This window comes from Tachysurus vachellii, chromosome 5 (genome assembly GCF_030014155.1).
Source record: "Tachysurus vachellii isolate PV-2020 chromosome 5, HZAU_Pvac_v1, whole genome shotgun sequence".
Classification (NCBI taxonomy): Eukaryota; Metazoa; Chordata; class Actinopteri; order Siluriformes; family Bagridae; genus Tachysurus; species Tachysurus vachellii.
Genome location: NC_083464.1, coordinates 1,488,298 through 1,508,497, shown reverse-complemented (window position 1 = coordinate 1,508,497; position 20,200 = coordinate 1,488,298). Strand labels below are relative to the sequence as shown.

The 20,200-nt window shown below is 41.6% G+C and overlaps 1 protein-coding gene across 1 annotated transcript in view; it reads right to left on the bottom strand.

Moving 5' to 3' along the window:
- LOC132845486 (C-reactive protein-like) overlaps nt 1-20,200 on the bottom strand; it is a 48,362-nt gene that overhangs the window by 9,309 nt on the left and 18,853 nt on the right. Inside the window, exon 3 of the mRNA XM_060869478.1 lies at nt 761-1,333. Coding sequence (XP_060725461.1) covers nt 761-1,333 — 573 coding nt within the window. The remainder of the gene's footprint in view (nt 1-760; nt 1,334-20,200) is intronic.

Sequence of the window (20,200 nt, the reverse complement as noted above, 5' to 3'; positions counted from 1 at the left end):
TTGTGTGTGTCTGTGATTGTGTGTGTGATTGTGTGTGTGTCTGATTTTGTGTGTGTGTGTGTGATTGTGTGAGTGTGTGTGAATGTGGTTGTGTGTGATTGTGTGAGTGTGTGTGTGATTGTGTGTGTCTGATTGTGTGAGTGTGTGTGATTGTGTGTGATTGTGTGTGTGTGTGATTGTGTGTGTGTGATTGTGTGTGTGTGTGTGTGTGAGTGTGATTGTGTGTGTGTGTGTGCGTGTGTGATTGTGTGATTGTGTGTGTGTGTGTGTGTGATTGTGTGTGTTTGAGCTCATTCACTCCATACTTGGTGTTTTTTTCACGTTTCCACATGGCTTTTGTGCTCACCAGAGGGCACCAAGTGCTCAATGTTCAAACTTCATCTCAGCATGGTTACTGTTTGCAGCAAAAACACTTCAACAGATCAAGTGCTTCACTACTCTGAGGATATACCAGTGATATTGTGTATTTGATGTGTGGAGAAAAAATAACGAGGTGAAGTAAACTGAACCTTCAGACTCTCAACTTTCAGTATTTTCTCTCAGATGCTTTTTATTTTACAATTCTTTTATTCATTCAGTTTCAGAGTTTCTCCTTTCAGATCAGATGGACATTACTTACAGACACTGATTAGCCAGTAATAATAATAATTAGATACTCAATCACATGCTAAATTATATCAAATAAGATCAAATCAGAAGCTATATCATGTACATGTATTTATCTCCGTGTCTACCTCAGACACATCAACCACGTTCCCAGAGATTTTGTATTTGAGAGAATTCCAGTCCAGCACATTCCCACGTACACCCAGGTCTTGATACTCATACAGCTGCTTAATCTGACCTGCACCCAGGACACTGTCCCACATGTGTACGTCTGTAATTTCACCCACGAAGCCCTGATTTTTGTCAAAGTTGCCCAGATATGAGTCAGGATCCTGTCCAAGAATAATAGCTCCATCTTGACTTACACTAAACCCGCGTCTGTAGATTTTCAGCATGGTGCGTCGTCCGTTCACCCAAAACGCGGTGGCTCCGGTTCCCGACTCCCAGGTGACACACAGGTGAATGGGGACAACAGACAGCGGCGGTAGTTTAAACGTAACACCCTCACCACTGCTTCTCAGGTAAAGAGAGTATCCTTCTTTCTCCTGCCACACGTTGAGCTCGTCAGCTTCAATAGTACGGTAAGCAAACAGGATGGTCTCACGGTCGTTAGGGAGTTCAGAGGCAACACGCATGCAAAGAGTGAAGGCCTGTAAATTCAGAGGTTTCTCTGAAGTGAGCTGCACATAGGCCGTGTCAGTCTCCTGAGGGAACAGGAACACATTACCTGTGTTGAAGGGGGAGACATGAAAAGATTATTCATTCATTCATCTTCTACCGCTTATCCGAACTACCTCGGGTCACGGGGAGCCTGTGCCTATCTCAGGCGTCATCGGGCATCAAGGCAGGATACACCCTGGACGGAGTGCCAACCCATCGCAGGGCACACACACTCATTCGCACACGCAATCACACACTAGGGACAATTTTCCAGAGATGCCAATCAACCTACCATGCATGTCTTTGGACTGAGGGAGGAAACCGGAGTACCCGGAGGTCTGTAGACACTGACACTGTAGATCACAACATTCTCCTAGATCGCTTATAAAGTTACACAGGTATTCATGGTCAGGCTTTAAGTTGGTTTAGAACCTACCTGCCTGATCGATACCATTTTGTAGAATTAAATGCTGAATTCTCCAGTTTATTGGCAGTTAATTATGGGGTCCCTCAAGGATCAGTTCTAGGACCTCTGCTTTTCTTGATATATATGCTTCTCTTTCCCACTGTTATGCTGACGATACCCAGTTATATATCTCATCAAAACCAGATGAAATAGCTAAATTGTCCAAATTAACTGAGTTAAAGAGATAAAAGACTGGATGACCTGAAATTTTCTGTTGTTAAATTCTTAAAAGACAGAAACATTACTTATTGGTCCAAAAAACGGTAAACAGAAGCTCTTACAATTTAACTTCCATTTAGAGGGATGTACTGTTACTAGTAGCTCAACCGTGAAAGACCTGGGTGTTTATTAGACAGTAACTTGTCTTTAAAATCATATCACCATATTACAAACACAGCCTTCTTCACCTTAGAAATATTGCCAAGCTGAGAAACATCCTGTCTGTCTCTGATGCTGAGAAACTAGTTCACGCTTTCATGACCTCTAGACTGGACTATTGTAATGCATTACTAGGTGGTAGAGATGAGCCGGATACTCGGCTGAAACGAGTATCCGGTACGGATAAAGCACTTCTGCCGAGTACGAGTATTATACGAGTAATACGAGTCAATATCTGTGCTCGGATTGAATGAAAATCATCATTGGGTATCTGATTGTGTCAGCATTCTGTGATAGGCTAGTCACAGCGCCCCTCCCCTACACACATACAGATGTATTGTGTTGCTGTGTCTCGCTCTGCTCACTCACAGTCACACACAGAACAGCTCTCTGTCTCTCCCTCAGTCACTCGGGTTCGCGGGTCTTTTCCGTTAACGTTTAGGGTTTCTTCAGCTTTTTATTTCAGATTCTAACGTTAATAATACGTACTTACTAACCAGTAGAGTTCTGGTAAACGTGGGTTCGTTCAGACGTGGTGCTTGCTTGGTAGAATGCGACTCGCATTGCATCTCTGCCTTTTTTAAACCTTCAGCTGTCTCTAACCAGTAACCAGACACTGAGTGTCTGACACGTTTTTGCTGTATTTCATAAAAACATAAAGGTAGTAAGCTAGTGTTATAAATATTACAAATTAATTATTAAGCTACACACGCACACACACTCACACTCACAGACACACCTGGTGTGGAAATAAAAAAATAAAAAAAAATCACACTGATCATAAAAGTTAAAAAAGAAAGTTATGTTGTTCATTACATTTTACTTCATAATTGCACTGCATTGTTTTGTTTTCATTGTTGCTAAACTTGTTCTGTAATATAGTTCGTTTGCTATCGTGATCAAAACCATTGATCTGAAGCTCAATCCTGATGCTGTCCTGTAAATATTTTTCTAATCAGCAATAAATATAACAATTTCTGATCAACCCATATCAATTGCATGCTTAAAATAACATACCGGTTAAGGCCCCGCCCATTTCAAGACAAGTCCCGCCTACTTCTGGGTTAGGCCCCACCCCTCCGAGTACAGATACAGATAATTCATATGGTTAACAGATACAGATACAGATAATGCTGTACTCGCTCATCCCTACTAGGTTTTTGTCCTGCATCTTTAATAAATAGGCTACAGTTAGTCCAAAATGCAGCTGCCAGAGTTCTCACTAGGACAAGAAATGACCATATAACCCCAATTTTATCATCTCTACACTGGCTACCTGTTAAGTTTAGAATTGATTACAATTGATTACGTTACAATCCTTCACGCTCTCTGAGATCACAAAACTCAGGACTTCTGGTAGTTCCCAGAATGTCAAAATATACTAAAGGTGGTTGTAAAAGCAAGACCCGCAACATCCTCCCCAAACCGGCAGAGGGAACCCTCACTTGAATTTTAGCCACTACCAGGTTTTTACAGGTATTTAAGCCAAACACACGTTACTGTTACGTTACTGCAAAATATTATTCCTCTGTGTTGATACCAAGCCGTTTGTTTATGGTATTGTTCTGACCGTGTTTTGACTTTTTCTTTCTTTTCGACTACGATTTTTACCTTACTGTTTATTGGATTATTTCAACTGTGTTCTTGTGTTTTCCAGGTTTTGACCCTCTTCTTCTGTTTTTGAAAGAACTTTTCCCACCTACTGCTATGGACTGGAATGGAAACCTATTCACAGTGAACATGGGGAACCCATGCAGCTGGGGTGGACACAAATAAAGGAGGAGGAGCAACAGCATCGTCGTCAGCTTCAACTATGCTATTACTTTAGCCAACCTAGACACACCTGTTCCATCTGCCCAAAGAAACCCTCTTGCGTGATTTCTAAGGTGGCTTGGTCTTTCTCCACACCCAATTTCACAATTTTGTTGCAGTTATGTTATGCTCATGAAGTGTCCTGTGTTAGAGCTCTAATTGATTCCGGTGCTGCAGTTTTCCTGATTGGCTGAAACCTCCTTGAACAGCTGCGACTGCCCACCAAGCCATGCCTCACACTCTGTGTCACTGTCGTGAACAACCAACCTATCGTAGAAGGCTACCTCACGCACCAAACCACCCTATTCACTCTCAAAATCGGATTATTTCATCAGGAGTAAATTTCCTTTTACATTATTTCTACACCCGCAAACCCCATCATCTTGGGCCTCCCCTGGTTACATGTACGTGACCCTCAGCTCTCCTGGCTAAACAGGCAACTTATCCATTGGTCATCACACTCTCTGGCACACTGCATGCAAAATCCCCTGACACACCACTGTCTGACTACCTCAATAAAAAGCCCTGAATCCCAGCTCACCAAAAATATTCCTGTCGAATGTATCAAGACTTCAAGGAAATCTCCAACAAAGGAAAAGCTTCAAGGCTATCCCCACAGTGCACAGGAGACTGCGTCAATGAGCTCTTGCCCAATGCCCCCCAAGTGATGTGTATATCCATTAACCATCCCTGAGAGCAGAGCCATGGAGGGTTAGGGTTAGGGAAGGCTTTCCTTCTATGCTAACCGAAATACTGATAATTTAGTTTAATACTATTTACATTAGAATTTCCTAGCTGATTGTTTTAAAGTTTGTGCATTCATTGTACCAGGATGTGAATTTTTTTCTCTCTAATTACTTTTCTTTTTAGTGGAGCTACAATATCTAGGGTGAAGTGAAACACTGACTCTAAATAGTCAGTCACCTGATAAAGTTCTGTGGGTCAGATGGTGATCCAATCATGGATGATAATTCTGGGAGTCTGTTGGTAAATCTCTCTGCAGTAATGGATGTAAATGTACATTTAACACAGTGACATGGCAAATTGTAAATATTGTGTCCAGAGAGCAATTTAAATGAAATGAGATTGTGGTCAGAGATAGATACTAATTACAGTTTCTTTCAGTCGCTAACGAGCGTTTGGCCAAACAGTTGTCACATTTTCAAAACTCTAAACACAATTAGCACAACATCAGTCTTGTGGCCATACCATTCACACTTTTCATGTCGTTTTCACACAATATGCCATCAGTGAACACATTTCCACAATGCTTACATTTTCTTAACAGACAAGCTATACCTCCCAACAAAATTATGGATTGTTTTTGCAGTATTCACGAATGTTAACACACAACATCCCACAATAACAAAAACAATATTCCAAACCTTAGATACAGTATAAAAACCTCTGCTTCTGCAATGATATCAGTTCAAAAACAATATATCTCAGCTGATAATAAACAAACAATTGAATAATTGACACACAGCTGATTTATGTTGGGTGAATTGGGCCAACCACAGCTGATTCCAGTCTGGCTTAGACTCAGTGGCAGGGGTTATTTTTTTCTATTACTATAAAATGAGGACTTTGAGGAGTGATGTTTTTGGAAACAGAAACAGAAAAAGACAAACACTGTAATGTCTGGACGTGGAAGAGGAAGAGCAAGGGGCCCAGGGAGAAGACCAGCTCCAGTGAGAGATGCAGGGCCAGGGAGAGGTGCAGTGAGAGGTGCAGTGAGAGGTGTAGTAAGAGATGCAGTAAGAGGTGCAGTGACAGGTGCAGTAGGAGGTGCAGTAGGAGGTGCAGGTGCAGTGAGAGGTGCAGTGAGAGGTGCAGTAGGAGGTGCAGGTGCAGTGAGAGGTGCAGGTGCAGGAAGAGGAGCAGGCCCAAGGAGAGGGCAAGGTAGAGGTGTAAGAATGCGTGGTGGTGGCATTGCAAGGGCTGCAAGAACAGTAGTTAGTGATGAAATTTGTGCCACTATCATTGACTATGTAATCAACCACAGTCTCTCACTAAGAGAGGCTGGTGAAAGAGTGCAACCCAATTTGAGGCGGTCAACGGTTGCCTCCATTATTCGCATCTTTCAACAAACCAACAGGTAAGTATTGCATTTTACATGGATTGTTTCTATTCTCACTTGACATGTCAATAAGGTCATACAGTAATGCATATGTTGATTTTTTTCCACTCTAAAGAATGCAACGTCTTCCACCCTCAAGGGAAAGAGGAAAGCTCCTCAATAATGATCAAGAGCTTGCCATTGTAGAAATGGTTGTTGCAAATAATGCAATAAAACTGCATGAAATTAAAACTAGAATTGTGGAGGACCATGAGATATTTGGAAATATAGAAAGCATCAGCCTCACAACCATTACACGGACATTGTCCAAACACAGAGTGCGGATGAAGCAGCTCTACACTGTTCCCTTTGAGAGGAACAGTGAGAGAGTCAAGGAGCTACGACGACAATATGTCCAGGTATAGTGTATATTCAATTCAATGTCCAGTTCTATAAGCTTTGCACTTTGCAAGTAGGTAACCTACACAGTAATAGGTTACAGTACAGTATGGTATACAGTAATGACATGATATACATAAACTTTGTTTCAGAGAGTTATGGAATTGAAGGCCAACCAGGCCCCTCATGAATTCATTTACATAGATGAGGCAGGATTCAATCTATCCAAAAGGCGTCGACGTGGATGAAATATAATTGGAAAAAGGGCCACAGTTGATGTGCCAGGACAGAGAGGGGCAAACATTACCATGTGTGCAGCAATGGCAAATGCAGGATTACTCCTTCACAGATGTCAGGTTGGACCCGATAATACCGAGTGCCTCCTTGCCTTTCTCAATGATCTCCGCCAGCACCTGGTACCCGAGCAGGATCAGGAGGGTGAAAACATGAGGACCTTTGTAATTACCTGGGACAATGTTGCTTTCCATCATTCGCAAGCAATAACAGCATGGTTTGAAGTCCAACCAAGACTGGTAAGTCTCTTCCTTCCACCCTATTCACCTTTCCTCACCCTTTCTTTTCTGCATGGAGGTGGAAGGTTTATGACCATCAGCCACATGACCAGATGTCCCTCCTTGAAGCCATGGATGCTGGCTGCAGGGACATCACAGTTCAAGATTGCCAAGGGTGGATCCGACATACCAAGCTGTTTTAACCCAGGTGCATCACCTTGGATGATATCAGATATGATGTTGACAAAAACATGTGGCCTAACCCTGAAGATCGCAGGGATTAGATACATTAATTTTGTGCTATTTTTAGTTCCACCCTTCTTATCTGGGCTTTTTGCTGTTTTGTTTTTTGTTTTGTTTTTTGTTTTTCAGAATGCTCTTATATATGATATTTTGTTCACTGTAAGCAATACTGTAAAACTTTTTCTGTTCTATTATATTGTGTTTCTACTGTACCTCCTTTAGTAAACAGTAAAGAAAAAAATAACTGATTTGCTTTTTACTGGAATGAGTTTGAATATGAACATTACTGTACATGTGGACATACTGTACAGTTCCCAAATAAGAAATTTTGTGTAAAGGATGGATTGCATGTTACCTGAAACATAAAAGTCTATGCAGTTTTTCTAATGTCAACAATAGCCAGTATTTTGAAACCTGGTGTACTTTGATTGACTGCATATACCTTGTGAAGTGAAAACAAGTGTTATTCTTTGACAGAATAATTTCATTTTGAGTCAGATTTCCAGTGTTTCGGTAAAGTTAGTGTGTGCAGAGAAAGATGTGTTCTGTTTTGAAATGGAGAGTTAGTATATATTTAACAAAATGTGTTTTTGAGAGGAAAATTATCAATTTGGCCAATTGTGTTTTGTAGGTGTAAGTCTGTGTTAAGAGTTTAGAAAGATTATCTTAAGTATAGGTAAGCGCTTGTTAGCGATTGAAAAAAACTGTAAGACACTGTGACTATATTTACTCTATTTAATACGAGGGTTAGAATGAGATCAAGAGTTACTTGATCTTGGTACAGCTTTTGATACCATTGACCATTCTATTCTACTTGATAGGCTAGAACGTGTTGTTGGTGTTAAAGGAACAGCCCTCTCCTGGATTGGGTCTTATTTGACAGATCAATATCAGTTTGTAGATCTAAATAGTGACCACTCTAAACAAACTAAGGTAAAGTTTGGTGTTCTGCAAGGTTCTGTTTTAGGCCCATTGCTTTTCTTCCTCTATTTGCTACACCTAGGTGCAGTTATTCATAATCATGGTATTGGCTTCCACTGTTATGCTGATGACACACAGCTATATGTTTCAGCTCAGTCAGATGTGAGACACCAGCTTAATAAGATTGAAGATTGTGTGAAGGCCATTAGACAGTGGATGCTTACTAACTTCCTGTTGGAGGTAGTGTGATGAAATATGATGTCATTACATGATGCAGAAACACTAGTTCATGCATTTGTTACCTCTAGGTTGGATTATTGTAATGCTTTACTGTCTGGATGTTCCAGTAGGAGCATAAATAAGCTCCAGATAGTCCAGAACACAGCAGCTAGAGTCCTAACTAGAACCAGAAAATATGAACATATCACCCCTGTCTTATCCACACTGCATTGGCTCCCAGTCAAGTTTCACATTGATTATAAAACACTATTAATAACCTATAAAGCACTTAATGGTCTCACACCACAGAACCTGAGAGATCTTTTGTTTTTTATGATCCGTCATGCCTACTTCGATCAAATGGTGCAGGCTATTTGTTGGTACCTCAAGTACAAAACAGCACACGGCAGAGCTTTTTCTCACAGAGCCCCACAGTTATGGAACAGACTTCCAATTAGTGTTCGGGTCTCAGACACAGTCTCAGTGTTTAAGTCCAGGATAAAAACACATCTGTTTAGTTTAGATTTTTATGAATAGCTTTTCTTAGGTAAAGGAGCAGATCTGGAGGGTTCATGGTCATAGAGTGTTTGGTGAACTGGGATGTCTGGATGTTGTCTCCTTAACACCCTCACAAGTCGCTCAGGTTTGCAGACTGTGGAGTGGTGAGACGCTTTACATCCCAGGAAGCCCTCATGTCTATGTGACCTTCTGGCTCTAGACTTTTAGTTATGCTGTCATAGCTAGTCCCTGTTTGCACTTTGCACATCATTTACATAGTCCAGAACCTGAACACAGTCATATCTAACAATTTTTCCTCAATCCTGATGTTCTACTGCTGGCTGGAGTCTTGTCACCCGGTTGTCACCTTGCCAGAGATTGATCTGCATGGTCAGCCAGTGTCTCATGGGATTGTTGTGAAGCCATCCGAAGACTGTCATGCCTTCTTTTGAGCCAATGTTGTGTCAGTCAGCTGTATGTTCTGGTCTTTTTCAGCAATCAGGTCTGTGCTGAACTCAGAGTTTATGATGACCCATTAGTTCCTCAGGAGCTCTCAGCTACACTATTATAAACTGTTGTAGAAATGACATTATTTACATTTACACTATTTACTGTAGAGTGTCACCCATATGAGGATGAGGTTCCCTTCTGAGTCTGGTTCCTCTCAAGGTTTCTTCCTTTACCATCTAAGGGAGTTTTTCCTCCCCACAGTCACCTGAGTCACCTCAGACTTTCTCATTGGGGATAAATACATACACATTTAAATATATCTAATATTAATCTTGAGTTTTGCATTCAATTAATCTTTATATTATTCTATATAATAACCTTTTGTTCTATGTTTATGTTATGTAAAGCTGTTTTGAGACAATGTCAATTGTTAAAAGTACTAAATAAATTTGAATTGAATTGAATAATGTAAATGTAAATAATGTCATTTCTACAACAGTTTATAATACTGCAACCCGAAAGCTCCTGAGGAATTAATGGGTCATGGTAAACTCTGAGTTCTGACCCAACACTAATTCCTTCCTGCTAAAGTGTTAAAATGATTGCTGATAAAGACCAGACCATACAGTACATGCATTGTGTAGAGATTATATGCTTTGTGTGTTTGAATAAACGCTACACCTTCTGCCTCTGAGGGTTCCTTACACCATTATGTTTCACTGCAACTATTGTGTTTTTATGGTGTATTTACATCAGACATATCTTTTAGAATTATGGCTAAAACTGCTCATCAGAATAAAACACATTTTGTCACATGGTTGGCAGGTTTGGATTTTTTTCTGGAGAAAAGGCTTAAAATTCACTCAAAAAAAAAAAAAGCCCAAGTTTTAATTGTAGAAAGAAAATAAGTATTTCTTTAAACAAGACTAAACTATATCAACGGATATGGTTCCATGATACAGCTGTTATTATTGAAATTCATTTATCCCTCTCTCCTGATCAATGCCTTTCAATAAGTAAGATCATATACATTTATAAACTCCAACAAGATGTGAAGAACCTGGTACAAAACCAGCTGCTCTCTAGTTGGTGTTAATCAGATTTATTTAATTGATGACTTCTGTATAAGAAGAACTTTTGAATATAATTCATTCTGAGCACATTCACATGACACATTATTAAAAGCTCTGCCTCGTAACACAACCAGGTAATTGTAAGTTACCACCTTTAATGTCCTACAGCAACCAACAATATTCATATGAAAACAAATCAGAAACATTTTAAGAAAGAACGTTAATAAAAACTTACGTTTATGAGCTGAATCCAGAGCCGGAAGAAGCAACAGCAGCGACAAACAAACACAGTCTTCATCTTACTGTGTGGCAGAAATTAAATCAATAATATATACATAGAAAAAGTATTATAAATCATTATATCTTCATTCACACACACACACACACACACACACACACACACACACACGTTGCTGCAGATATTTACATTTTCTTAATGAATACACATACACTCTCAGGTTTTTCGCAGTCTTTTTAACCTCTCAAAGTTTCTCTGTCTATCAGATTCATCTGATTCATCGGTTTACTGTGATGATGGGAGAAGATGTATTGCAATCAAACTTTAATTAAAACTCAGAAATATTTATTGACATTGATATTTACTTATTATGGCATTTTTTATACAGGATACAAACAATGTGGTGTGAGAAGACTGAGAAATAATTTTTCATCTTAATCATCTAACATTTGTGTCTGTGATGAAGATGAACAGACTTTGGAGCTTAAGGAGGCAGATAACCAGTTGTATGTCTGAGTATTAATCTGGTACTTTTGGTAGATGTTGTTGTCCCACAAAAGTTAACTCAGAACAGTAAACATTTCACAATTTGTCACTAGTGTAAACAGTTCATTCAACTCTTCATTCAATAACATTGACATTCCTCATCATGTGGTAAAAGTTGCCACATAACCTTCATATATCCTTCTCTGGAAAAGATTTTGGGAATTGTTTGGAAATTGTTGTAGTTTTTTAAGCTATATTTTATTTGAAATTATCTGCTGATGATCCAGTGATAACATTAGACCACTGTGTTGACTTAGATCACTGAAATAAACATTTTAAAATATTATGTTTCTGGATCCTTCAGTTTCTGGGACATTTTAAATATATTTCTGAAAAACTCCATTCTTAACATTTGTTAAGATGTTAATTGCATTGTTAATTGTTACTGTTAATTACACTTTTTCATTTTTTTTTAAGTTTTTTATTTCAAAAATAAAATTTCAGCAAAGTAAAGTTCCTGTTCTTTACTTAAAAAGGTTTAAAACTAATGTGAGAGTATGTTGTTATAAATTATTAATACTTATTACTACTTTTCTTATAAATAACTAAATATGAAATATTTAGTATTTAATATTATTTATTGACAAGTAATCTATAAGTACAGTACTGTATGTAAATCAGTAATTAGAGCATTCATTATTGCTATAGAACACAGTTTAAAAGAGATGAAGTTTAATACAATAAAACAGCACAGTGTTAATGTTATATAATCTAGCCATGGGGTCACAGTCCAGTGACTTCTGTGCTGGTCCCAAGCCCGGATAAATAGAGAGGGTTGCATCAGGAAGGGCATCCGGCGTAAAACATTGCCAAATCTAACCATGCGCCGTTGACCTATAGAGCACCGGTGGAAATTGGGCTACTGTTGGTCGAAGAGGTAGAGGAGGGAGGAGAGAGCACAGACAGAGAGAGAAGAGGAAAGGTAAGAGTGTAGGACTGAGAATAGTTGGTACTATGACAGGGAAAGGTAGAGATCTGGCTTATTTGATGGAGAGAAGGAAAGTGGATATACTGTGTGTACAGGAGACCAGGTGGAAGGGTAGCAAGGCTTGTAGTATAGGAGCAGGATTCAAGCTGTTTTATTATGGTGTGGATAGTAAGAGAAATGGGGTAGGTGTGGTCCTGAAGGAGGAGTTCCTGAGGAACTTTCTGGAGGTGTAGAGAGTGTCAGACAGGATGATGAGTCTGAAGTCAGAGATTGAAGGGGTGATGTTGAATGTTGTTAGTGGTTACAGTATGCCCCACAGGTAGGTTGTGAGTTAGAGGAGAAAGAGAGATTCTGAAGTGAATTAGATGAGGTGATGGAGAGTATTCCCACGGGTGAGAGAGTGGTGATAGGAGCGAATTTTAATGGACATGTTGGTGAGGGGAACACAGGTGATGAGGAGGTGATGGGCAAGTTTGGAGTTAAGGAAAAGAACCTTGAAGGATAGATGGTAGTGGATTTTGCTAAGAGGATGGACATGGCTGTCGTTAACACTTATTTTCAGGAGGAACATGGAGTGACTTACAAGGGTGGAGGTAGGAGAACACAGGTAGACTACATCCTATGTAGAAGAGGCAATCTGAAAGAGATTAGTGACTGTAAAGTGGTTGTGGGAGAGAGTGTAGCCAGACAGCATAGGATGGTGGTGTGTAGGATGACTCTGATGGTCTGTAAGACAAAAAGGTCAAAGATAGAGAAGAAAACCAAGTGGTGGAAGCTGAAAAAGGAGGAATGTTGTGAGGAATTTAGACAGAAGTTGAGGCAGGCTCTGGGTGGTCAGGTAGTGCTGCCAGATGCCTGGGAAACTACAGCAGAAGTGATCAGGGAGACAGGGAGAAAGGTGCTGGTTGTGCCAGTTGGAAGGAGGAAAGAAGATAAGGAGACTTGGTGGTGGAACGAGGAAGTTCAGGATAGTATCCAGAGGAAGAGATTAGCCAAGAAGAAGTGGGATATGGACAGGACTGAAGAGAATAGACAGGAATACAAGGAGTTTCAGTGCAGAGTGAGGGAGGTGTCTAAGGCCAAGCAGAAGGCATATGATGAGTTGTACACTAGGTTAGACACTAGAGAAGGAGAGAAGGACTTGTACAGGTTAGCTAGGCAGAGGGATCGAGATGGGAAGGATGTGCAGCAAGTTAGAATTATTAAGGATAGAGATGGAAGGGTGCTCACAAGTGAGGAGAGTGTACAGAAGAGATGGAAGGAATACTTTGAGGAGCTGATGAATGAAGAAAATGAGAGGGAAAAAAGAGTAGAAAATGTGAACTCTGTGGAACAGAAAGTAGATAAGATTAATAAGGATGAAGTCGGGAAGGCTATGAAGAGGATGAAAAGTGGAAAGGCAGTTGGTCCTGATGACATCCCGGTAGAGGTCTGGAAGTGTCTAGGAGAGGCAGCAGTGGAATTTTTAACTTGTTTGTTCAACAGGGATTTAGAGAGTGAGAGGATGTCTGAGGAATGAAGAAGAAGTGTGTTAGTGCCAATCTTTAAGAATAAGGGTGACGTGCAGCAACTATAGGGGGATAGGGGGAGTTGCAGCAACTATAGGGGGATAAAGTTGATGAGTCATACAATGAAGTTGTGGGAAAGAGTAGTGGAAGCTAGGTTAAGAAAGGTGGTGGAAATTTGTAAGCAGCAGTATGGCTTCATGCCCAGAAAGAGCACAACAGATGCAATTTTTGGTCTAATTTTAAGGGAGAAGTATAGGGATGGTCAGAGGGAGTTGCACTGTGTGTTTGTAGACTTAGAGAAAGCGTATGACAGGGTGCCAAGAGAAGAGCTGTGGTACTGTATGAGAAAGTCAGGAGTAGCAGAGACGTATGTCAGAGTGATGCAGGACATGTATGAGAGGAGCAGAACAGTGGTGAGGTGTGCTATAGGTCAGACAGGGGAGTTCAAAGTGGAGTTGGGACTGCATCAGGGATCGGCTCTGAGCCACTTCCTGTTTGCTATAGTGATGGACCAGTTGTCAGAGGAGGTCAGACAGGAGTCTCCTTGGACGATGATGTTTGCAGATGACATTGTGATCTGTAGTGAGAGCAGGGAGCAGGAGGAGGAACACTTGGAGAGGTGGAGGTTTGCGCAGAAGAGAAGAGGAATAAAAGTCAGTCGTAGTAAGACTGAGTACATGTGTGTGAATGAAAGGGAGGGAAGTGGAACAGTAAGGTTACAGGGTGAAGAGGTAAATAAGGTACAGGAGTTTAAGTACTTAGGGTCAACAGTCCAGAGTAATGGAGAGAGTGGGAAAGAGGTAAAGAAGCGAGTGCAGGCAGGTTGGAATGGGTGGAGAAAGGTGTCAGGAGATTTGTGTGATAGGAAAATATCAGCGAGAATCAAGGGGAATGTGTACAGGACAGTGGTGAGACCGGCAATGCTGTATGGTTTAGAGACAGTGTCACTGAAGAAGAGACAAGAGTCACAGCTAGAGGTAGCCAAGCTGAAGATGTTGAGGTTCTCTTTGGGAGTGACAAGATTGGACAGGATTAGGAACGAGTACATCAGAGGGACAGATCATGTTGGATGTTTGGGGGACAAAGTTAGGGAGGACAGATTAAGATGGTTTGGACATGTTCAGAGGAGGGCGAGTGAGTATATTGGTAGGAGAATGTTGGACATGGAGCTGCCAGGCAGGAGGCAAAGAGAAAGGCAAAAGAGGAGGTATATGGATGTAATTAATGAGGATATGAAGCTAGTGGGTGCAAGTGTTGAGGATGTAGAAGATAGGGATAGGTGGAGAGAGATGATTCACTGTGGTGACACCTGAAGGGAAAAGCCAAAAGTAGAAGAAGAAGTGTTAATGTTATATAATGTTAATGTAGGATATTTGCTAATTACACCATGGACTGTAGACACTGATTACAGCAGTATTCCTGTGACAATGTAAGTGACTGGAAACACAGCTGTCAGTATTTTACTGTAAAGTTTACCAACGTAGCCACTAATCTGATTTGGTTTTATTGTCATTACTGAAGCAATAATCTTAACAATGCAGTCTCCTTTGACAGAACTGAATCTTATGAAACAACACCACATTAAACAGGTTGTTATGCTACAATAACAGAATCCCAAATTGAACAAATACTTACTTTCTTTTGCAACACCTGCTGCATAAGAGAAACACAGCATGTGATGTGAAGGTCCAGAGATAACTACATCTATCTGGGGTGGGTAGATATCAGATCATCAGCTGCTGTGAGCTTGGGTCATATTTCACCAGTGTTAAAGTCTAAAAGGCTGATTATGAAACACAGATTTGTGAAGTGTTTCTAAAAGTCAAGTCAAAAATGCTAATAAATTTGGTTCCACTTGCAGAAAGAACCAGAAATAATCATCTTCAGTTAAAAGACGTTAAACTGACATTAAGTGTCTGGTTCAGAACTAAACATTGTCCAGAAATCGGGGTGTGAATTTATAATAAATTAATTAATAATAATAAATAATAATTAAACAGGGGGGCACGGTGGCTTAGTGGTTAGCACGTTCGCCTCACACCTCCAGGGTCGGGGTTTCTTCCGGGTACTCCGGTTTCCTCCCCTGGTCCAAAGACATGCATGGTAGGTTGATTGGCATCTCTGGAAAATTGTCTGTAGCGTGTGATTGCGTGAGTGAATGAGAGTGTGTGTGTGCCATGCGATGGGTTGGTACTCCGTCCAGGGTGTATCCTGCCTTGATGCCCGATGACGCCGGAGATAGGCACAGGCTCCCCATGACCCGAGGTAGTTCGGATAAGCGGTAGAAGATGAATGAATGAAAAATTATAATTAAACAGGGGGGCACGGTGGCTTAGTGGTTAGCACGTTCACCTCACACCTCCAGGGTCAGGGTTTCCTCTGGGTACTCCGGATTCCTCCCCTGGTCCAAAGACATGCATGGTAGGTTGATTGGCATCTCTGGAAAATTGTCCGTAGTGTGTGATTGCGTGAGTGAATGAGAGTGTGTGTGTGCCCTGCGATGGGTTGGTACTCCGTCCAGGGTGTATCCTGCCTTGATGCCCGATGACGCCTGAGATAGGCACAGGCTCCCCATGACCCAAGGTAGTTCGGATAAGCGGTAGAAAATGAATGAATGAATGAATGAATGAATGAATGAATGAATTTTAAAATGAATTTTAAACTTTAATTATATGCATTTATTTATTTATTTTATATTTTATTCTTATTATTATATTTTTTTTTCTTTTTTGCTCTCTTCTGTTTTTATACTTTTCTTAATCTGTAGACAATGTGAATTGTTAAGTGTTATACAAATAAATTGAATTTGAATTTGAATCTCCAATTTCAGTCAGATTGATAAAATTTTACTCTTCCAATTATTGTTGTTATTTTTGATTTGTTTTGATTTGTTTGATTTGTTCTTTTTTCACACTGTAAATCATTTCAGATGTATTTTAAGTGTGTGAAGGTTCATATCATTTCATCTTCCCCAGTATTCTGACATACATATTGAATAAAATTCATCCCTTATTGGACCTAAATCAAATATTACAATCAGTTATAGGTAAAAAAAAGCTGAGTTATTTATATAGATTTGGCACTAAATCCTCCAGTAATGAAGCTCAGCCACTGCAGCTCAGTGCAGAGATCAAAATAACCCAAAATGTGAAGTGTTGGTTTTTAAATATTTGTCATCAGCAGAGAAGAAATAAATGACCATATTCATTTTAATTAAATTTATTCAAATTCTATTTGTATAGCACTTTTAACAATGGACATTGTCTCAAAGCAGCTTTACAGAACATAAGAAACATAATATGAGAAATTTATTATACAAAGATTAATACAATACAAAAGTATAAGATTAATATTAGATATATTTTAATGTGTTTGTATTTATCCCTAATGAACAAGCCTGAGGTGACTGAGGTGACTGTGGGGAGGAAAAACTCCCTTAGATGAAAGAGGGAGAAACCTAGAGGGGAACCAGACACAAAAGTGAACTTCATCCTCATTTGGGTGACGCTGGTGCCATGTCTTGTGCCCTGTGTATTTGCCACATGTTTTTGCCATGCCTTGCTCCCACCTCTGCACATCTGTTCCTTGCTTCTTCCCAATTACCTTCCCAATTAAATCCTGTGGTCTTAATTCTGTTTTTTTTTTTTTGCTGTGTTGTTTTTCGTGTGTGTCTCCGTGTCTTAGATTTTTTCTGTTTTTTTGCTCTTGCTTTCATTCTTGTTTTGTGGTCCTGAATCAGACCCAAATCTGATTTTTTCCAATGTGGCCGCAGTGTGAACAACCAAGGCAGATTTGATGCGACTATTACGTCAATCTACATCGATATTCGTCACAATTATGCGCCAGCGAGTACGCACACAAACGTGACTACGCCTACAAAATGGAGAACAGTGATGGAGCAAGTAAGTGGAGGGAGAGTGAGGTGTTAGACCTAATAAGTATATGGGAAGATACTTCAATTCAGGCAAAACTAGAAGGATCATACCGTAACCGCTATGTGTTTGAAAAGATAGCAAATGAAATGGAAGAACGAGGACACAGGAGAATGTGGCTGCAGTGCCAAAGGAAGGTGAAGAGCCTTAAAGCCAAATTTAAAGAAGTGAATGATTCCAATAACCGAAGCGGTCGTGGTCACGTCACCTGCCCATTTTATAACGAGCTTAGCCGTGTTATGTCCGATAAACCCAGCTGTCAGCCGTCAGAGCTGCTGGATAGCCAGAAAGCAGGTAAAGAGGAGCCTGAAACTCCAAGGACAGCCTGGATATTGATGGCGTGACAGGTAAGTTTTCAGTCTTAGCCTAAAGTTACCCATATAGAAAATCTTGAGTGGAAACACACTTTAATCTAAAATAAAAGTTAGAAATGTCGCAAAGAAGTTTTACATCTGGAGAAGTTGGCGTGTTTATTTTTGAGGAAAATTACATTAACAGAATAAACGAGCCAGTCAGCTATAGCTGCTCCCGGTTTTCTTTGCACAACTCGGAAACCCATCAGAGAAGCAGAGAATACCCTCTACTTGTCTGTCATTCAAAAACACAGTCTTTCTACGATCCGATCCAGTGGACTGGGAACCAAATCCCATATTATAACCTAACATATAAGGAGGCTATCTACCATGTCACCCTCATCATCTCAGGGTAACGTGTGTGTTATGAGTGTTATATAAAGTGGTTACGTGAACCAGCTCATAATGTTTACATTGAATACATCACATTATAGCATTGCATGATATGTTTGCTTGCACCAGATGATACAAGCACATAGTCACTCCCATCTGCATCTTCTGTGTCTTCTGCATCTACATCTGGAGAAAACTCATCAGCTGCAGGCATTACAGAGACCACTGAAAGAAGCACAGCAGATACCAAGTCCTCTGTAAGTAAGAATCATCATGTTGTTATCAGGCTGTTGCTAAATCACTAATAAAGCATTTGCTTAGCTAACCCATCCATTACTATTTTGTATTCTGTTATTACTGTACCGTACTCTATTACTGCTAGGTTTTTCCTAATAGTCATATCTACCCTCCAACACTAACTGTTTATTTTTGTAATAGTGATACAATGCCCAAACACTTTCTCCTCTTTCTTACAGTTACATCTGCCAAGAGCAGGAAAAGGAAGACAAAAATGGAAGCAACACTGGAAATCTTCACTGAAAAGATCAGCAGCGCCCTCAACAACACAGACGACACTGAGCTTCAACTCAAATTGCAAGCAGCACAGCATGAACATGAGCTGAAAATGCTCTCACTGTTCACCCCGTTCCATTGTTTGGTCCATTGCTTGCTTGGGAGTGGAGCATGCACAATCGGCTCCCGAGGGAGTCGATTGCTTGCATTGAAGCCGCATGGCTATGCGCACGCTTCACTCCAGGAGAGCGCTCTTCCCTCGCGGCTCCGGTCCCGCTCTTGCCGAGGCAAAGTGGCGCCGGCGCTCGTGGGGCTCGCAGGTCGATTTAGCAGCGGGATTGGAGTCGGATTAGTCCTCTCCAGCCTCGTCTGCTGAATCGAGCTCCAGCTCTGGTGGAGAAGCAGGCCCGATGGCTGCTTCTTCTCCCGGCGCGAGCAGCGCGGCATTACATGTCTCTCCCTCCGAGGAAGGAGAGTTGATGGATGCTAGCAAGCCCGTGGGTGCCTCACAGCCTGTGCTGTATGAGGAGCTCCTTGAGGTCGTGACACAAGATGTAGCCAAGCTGGATTTAGATTGGCCGGTGGAGCAGCAGAAGCAGCGCACACCCAGTAAGCTGGATGAGCGTTTCCTGCGCCCTGTGTCACTTCCTGAGCGCCGGCGCCTGCCGTTTTTCCCCGATCTGCATGCCGAGGTGTCCAGATCCTGGGTAACCCCGTACACTTCTCCTCATCACTCCTCGCTCTACGCGAATGTGGTTGGGGTTAAGGCATGCAGCTACGGGGCGATGCCGCGTGTGGAAGAGACGCTGGCTAGCTATCTCTCCCCTAGCATAGCATCATCGCTAAACGCTCCGGTGTTCCCTACTAAGCCACTACGTGCTACGTCAGCCTTAGTAGGGAAGACTTACGTGGCAGCAGGTCAGGCCGCAGGCTGGGTGTGTTGGCACCATGGGTGTGTTGCAGGCTGGTCCGCACCATGGGTGTGTTGCAGGCATACCAGGCTGACCTGCTACGTGATTTGGATGAGGGACTTAGCTCCGGGACCGCTGAGGAGTTGAGGAGTTGCGTCGCACTACCGACTTGACTCTTCGGGCCACGAAGCACACAGCGTGGGCCGTTGGTCGGTCCATGGCAGCCCTGATGGCCACAGAAAGGCATCTGTGGCTCACCTTGTCCGACCTCCCAAGGACAAGGATCGAGCTGTGCTACTGAACACACCGATGGCTCCTCCTGGGCTGTTTGGCAACGCTGTGACGGCGGTCGTACACAAGTTCCAGGAGTCTAAAAAGCAGTCGGCTGCATTTCAGCAGTACCTCCCTTGGCGATCTCATGGGGCTGTTCGGCGGCAGCCCCAGCCTGGTCCTACTGGACACCGCGAAGCCCATAGACAGACCGTGGCCTCCCGATCTCCGCGGGCGGGACATAAGGGCCCGAGGCAACGCTCTAGGCCCAAGAAGGAGCAGGGTGACCTGAGGGTAACCCTCGCCTCCGACAAATAGGCGGTGTTGCTTAGACCCTGATAGTCTACGATTGGGGGGATGGGGCACACCTCA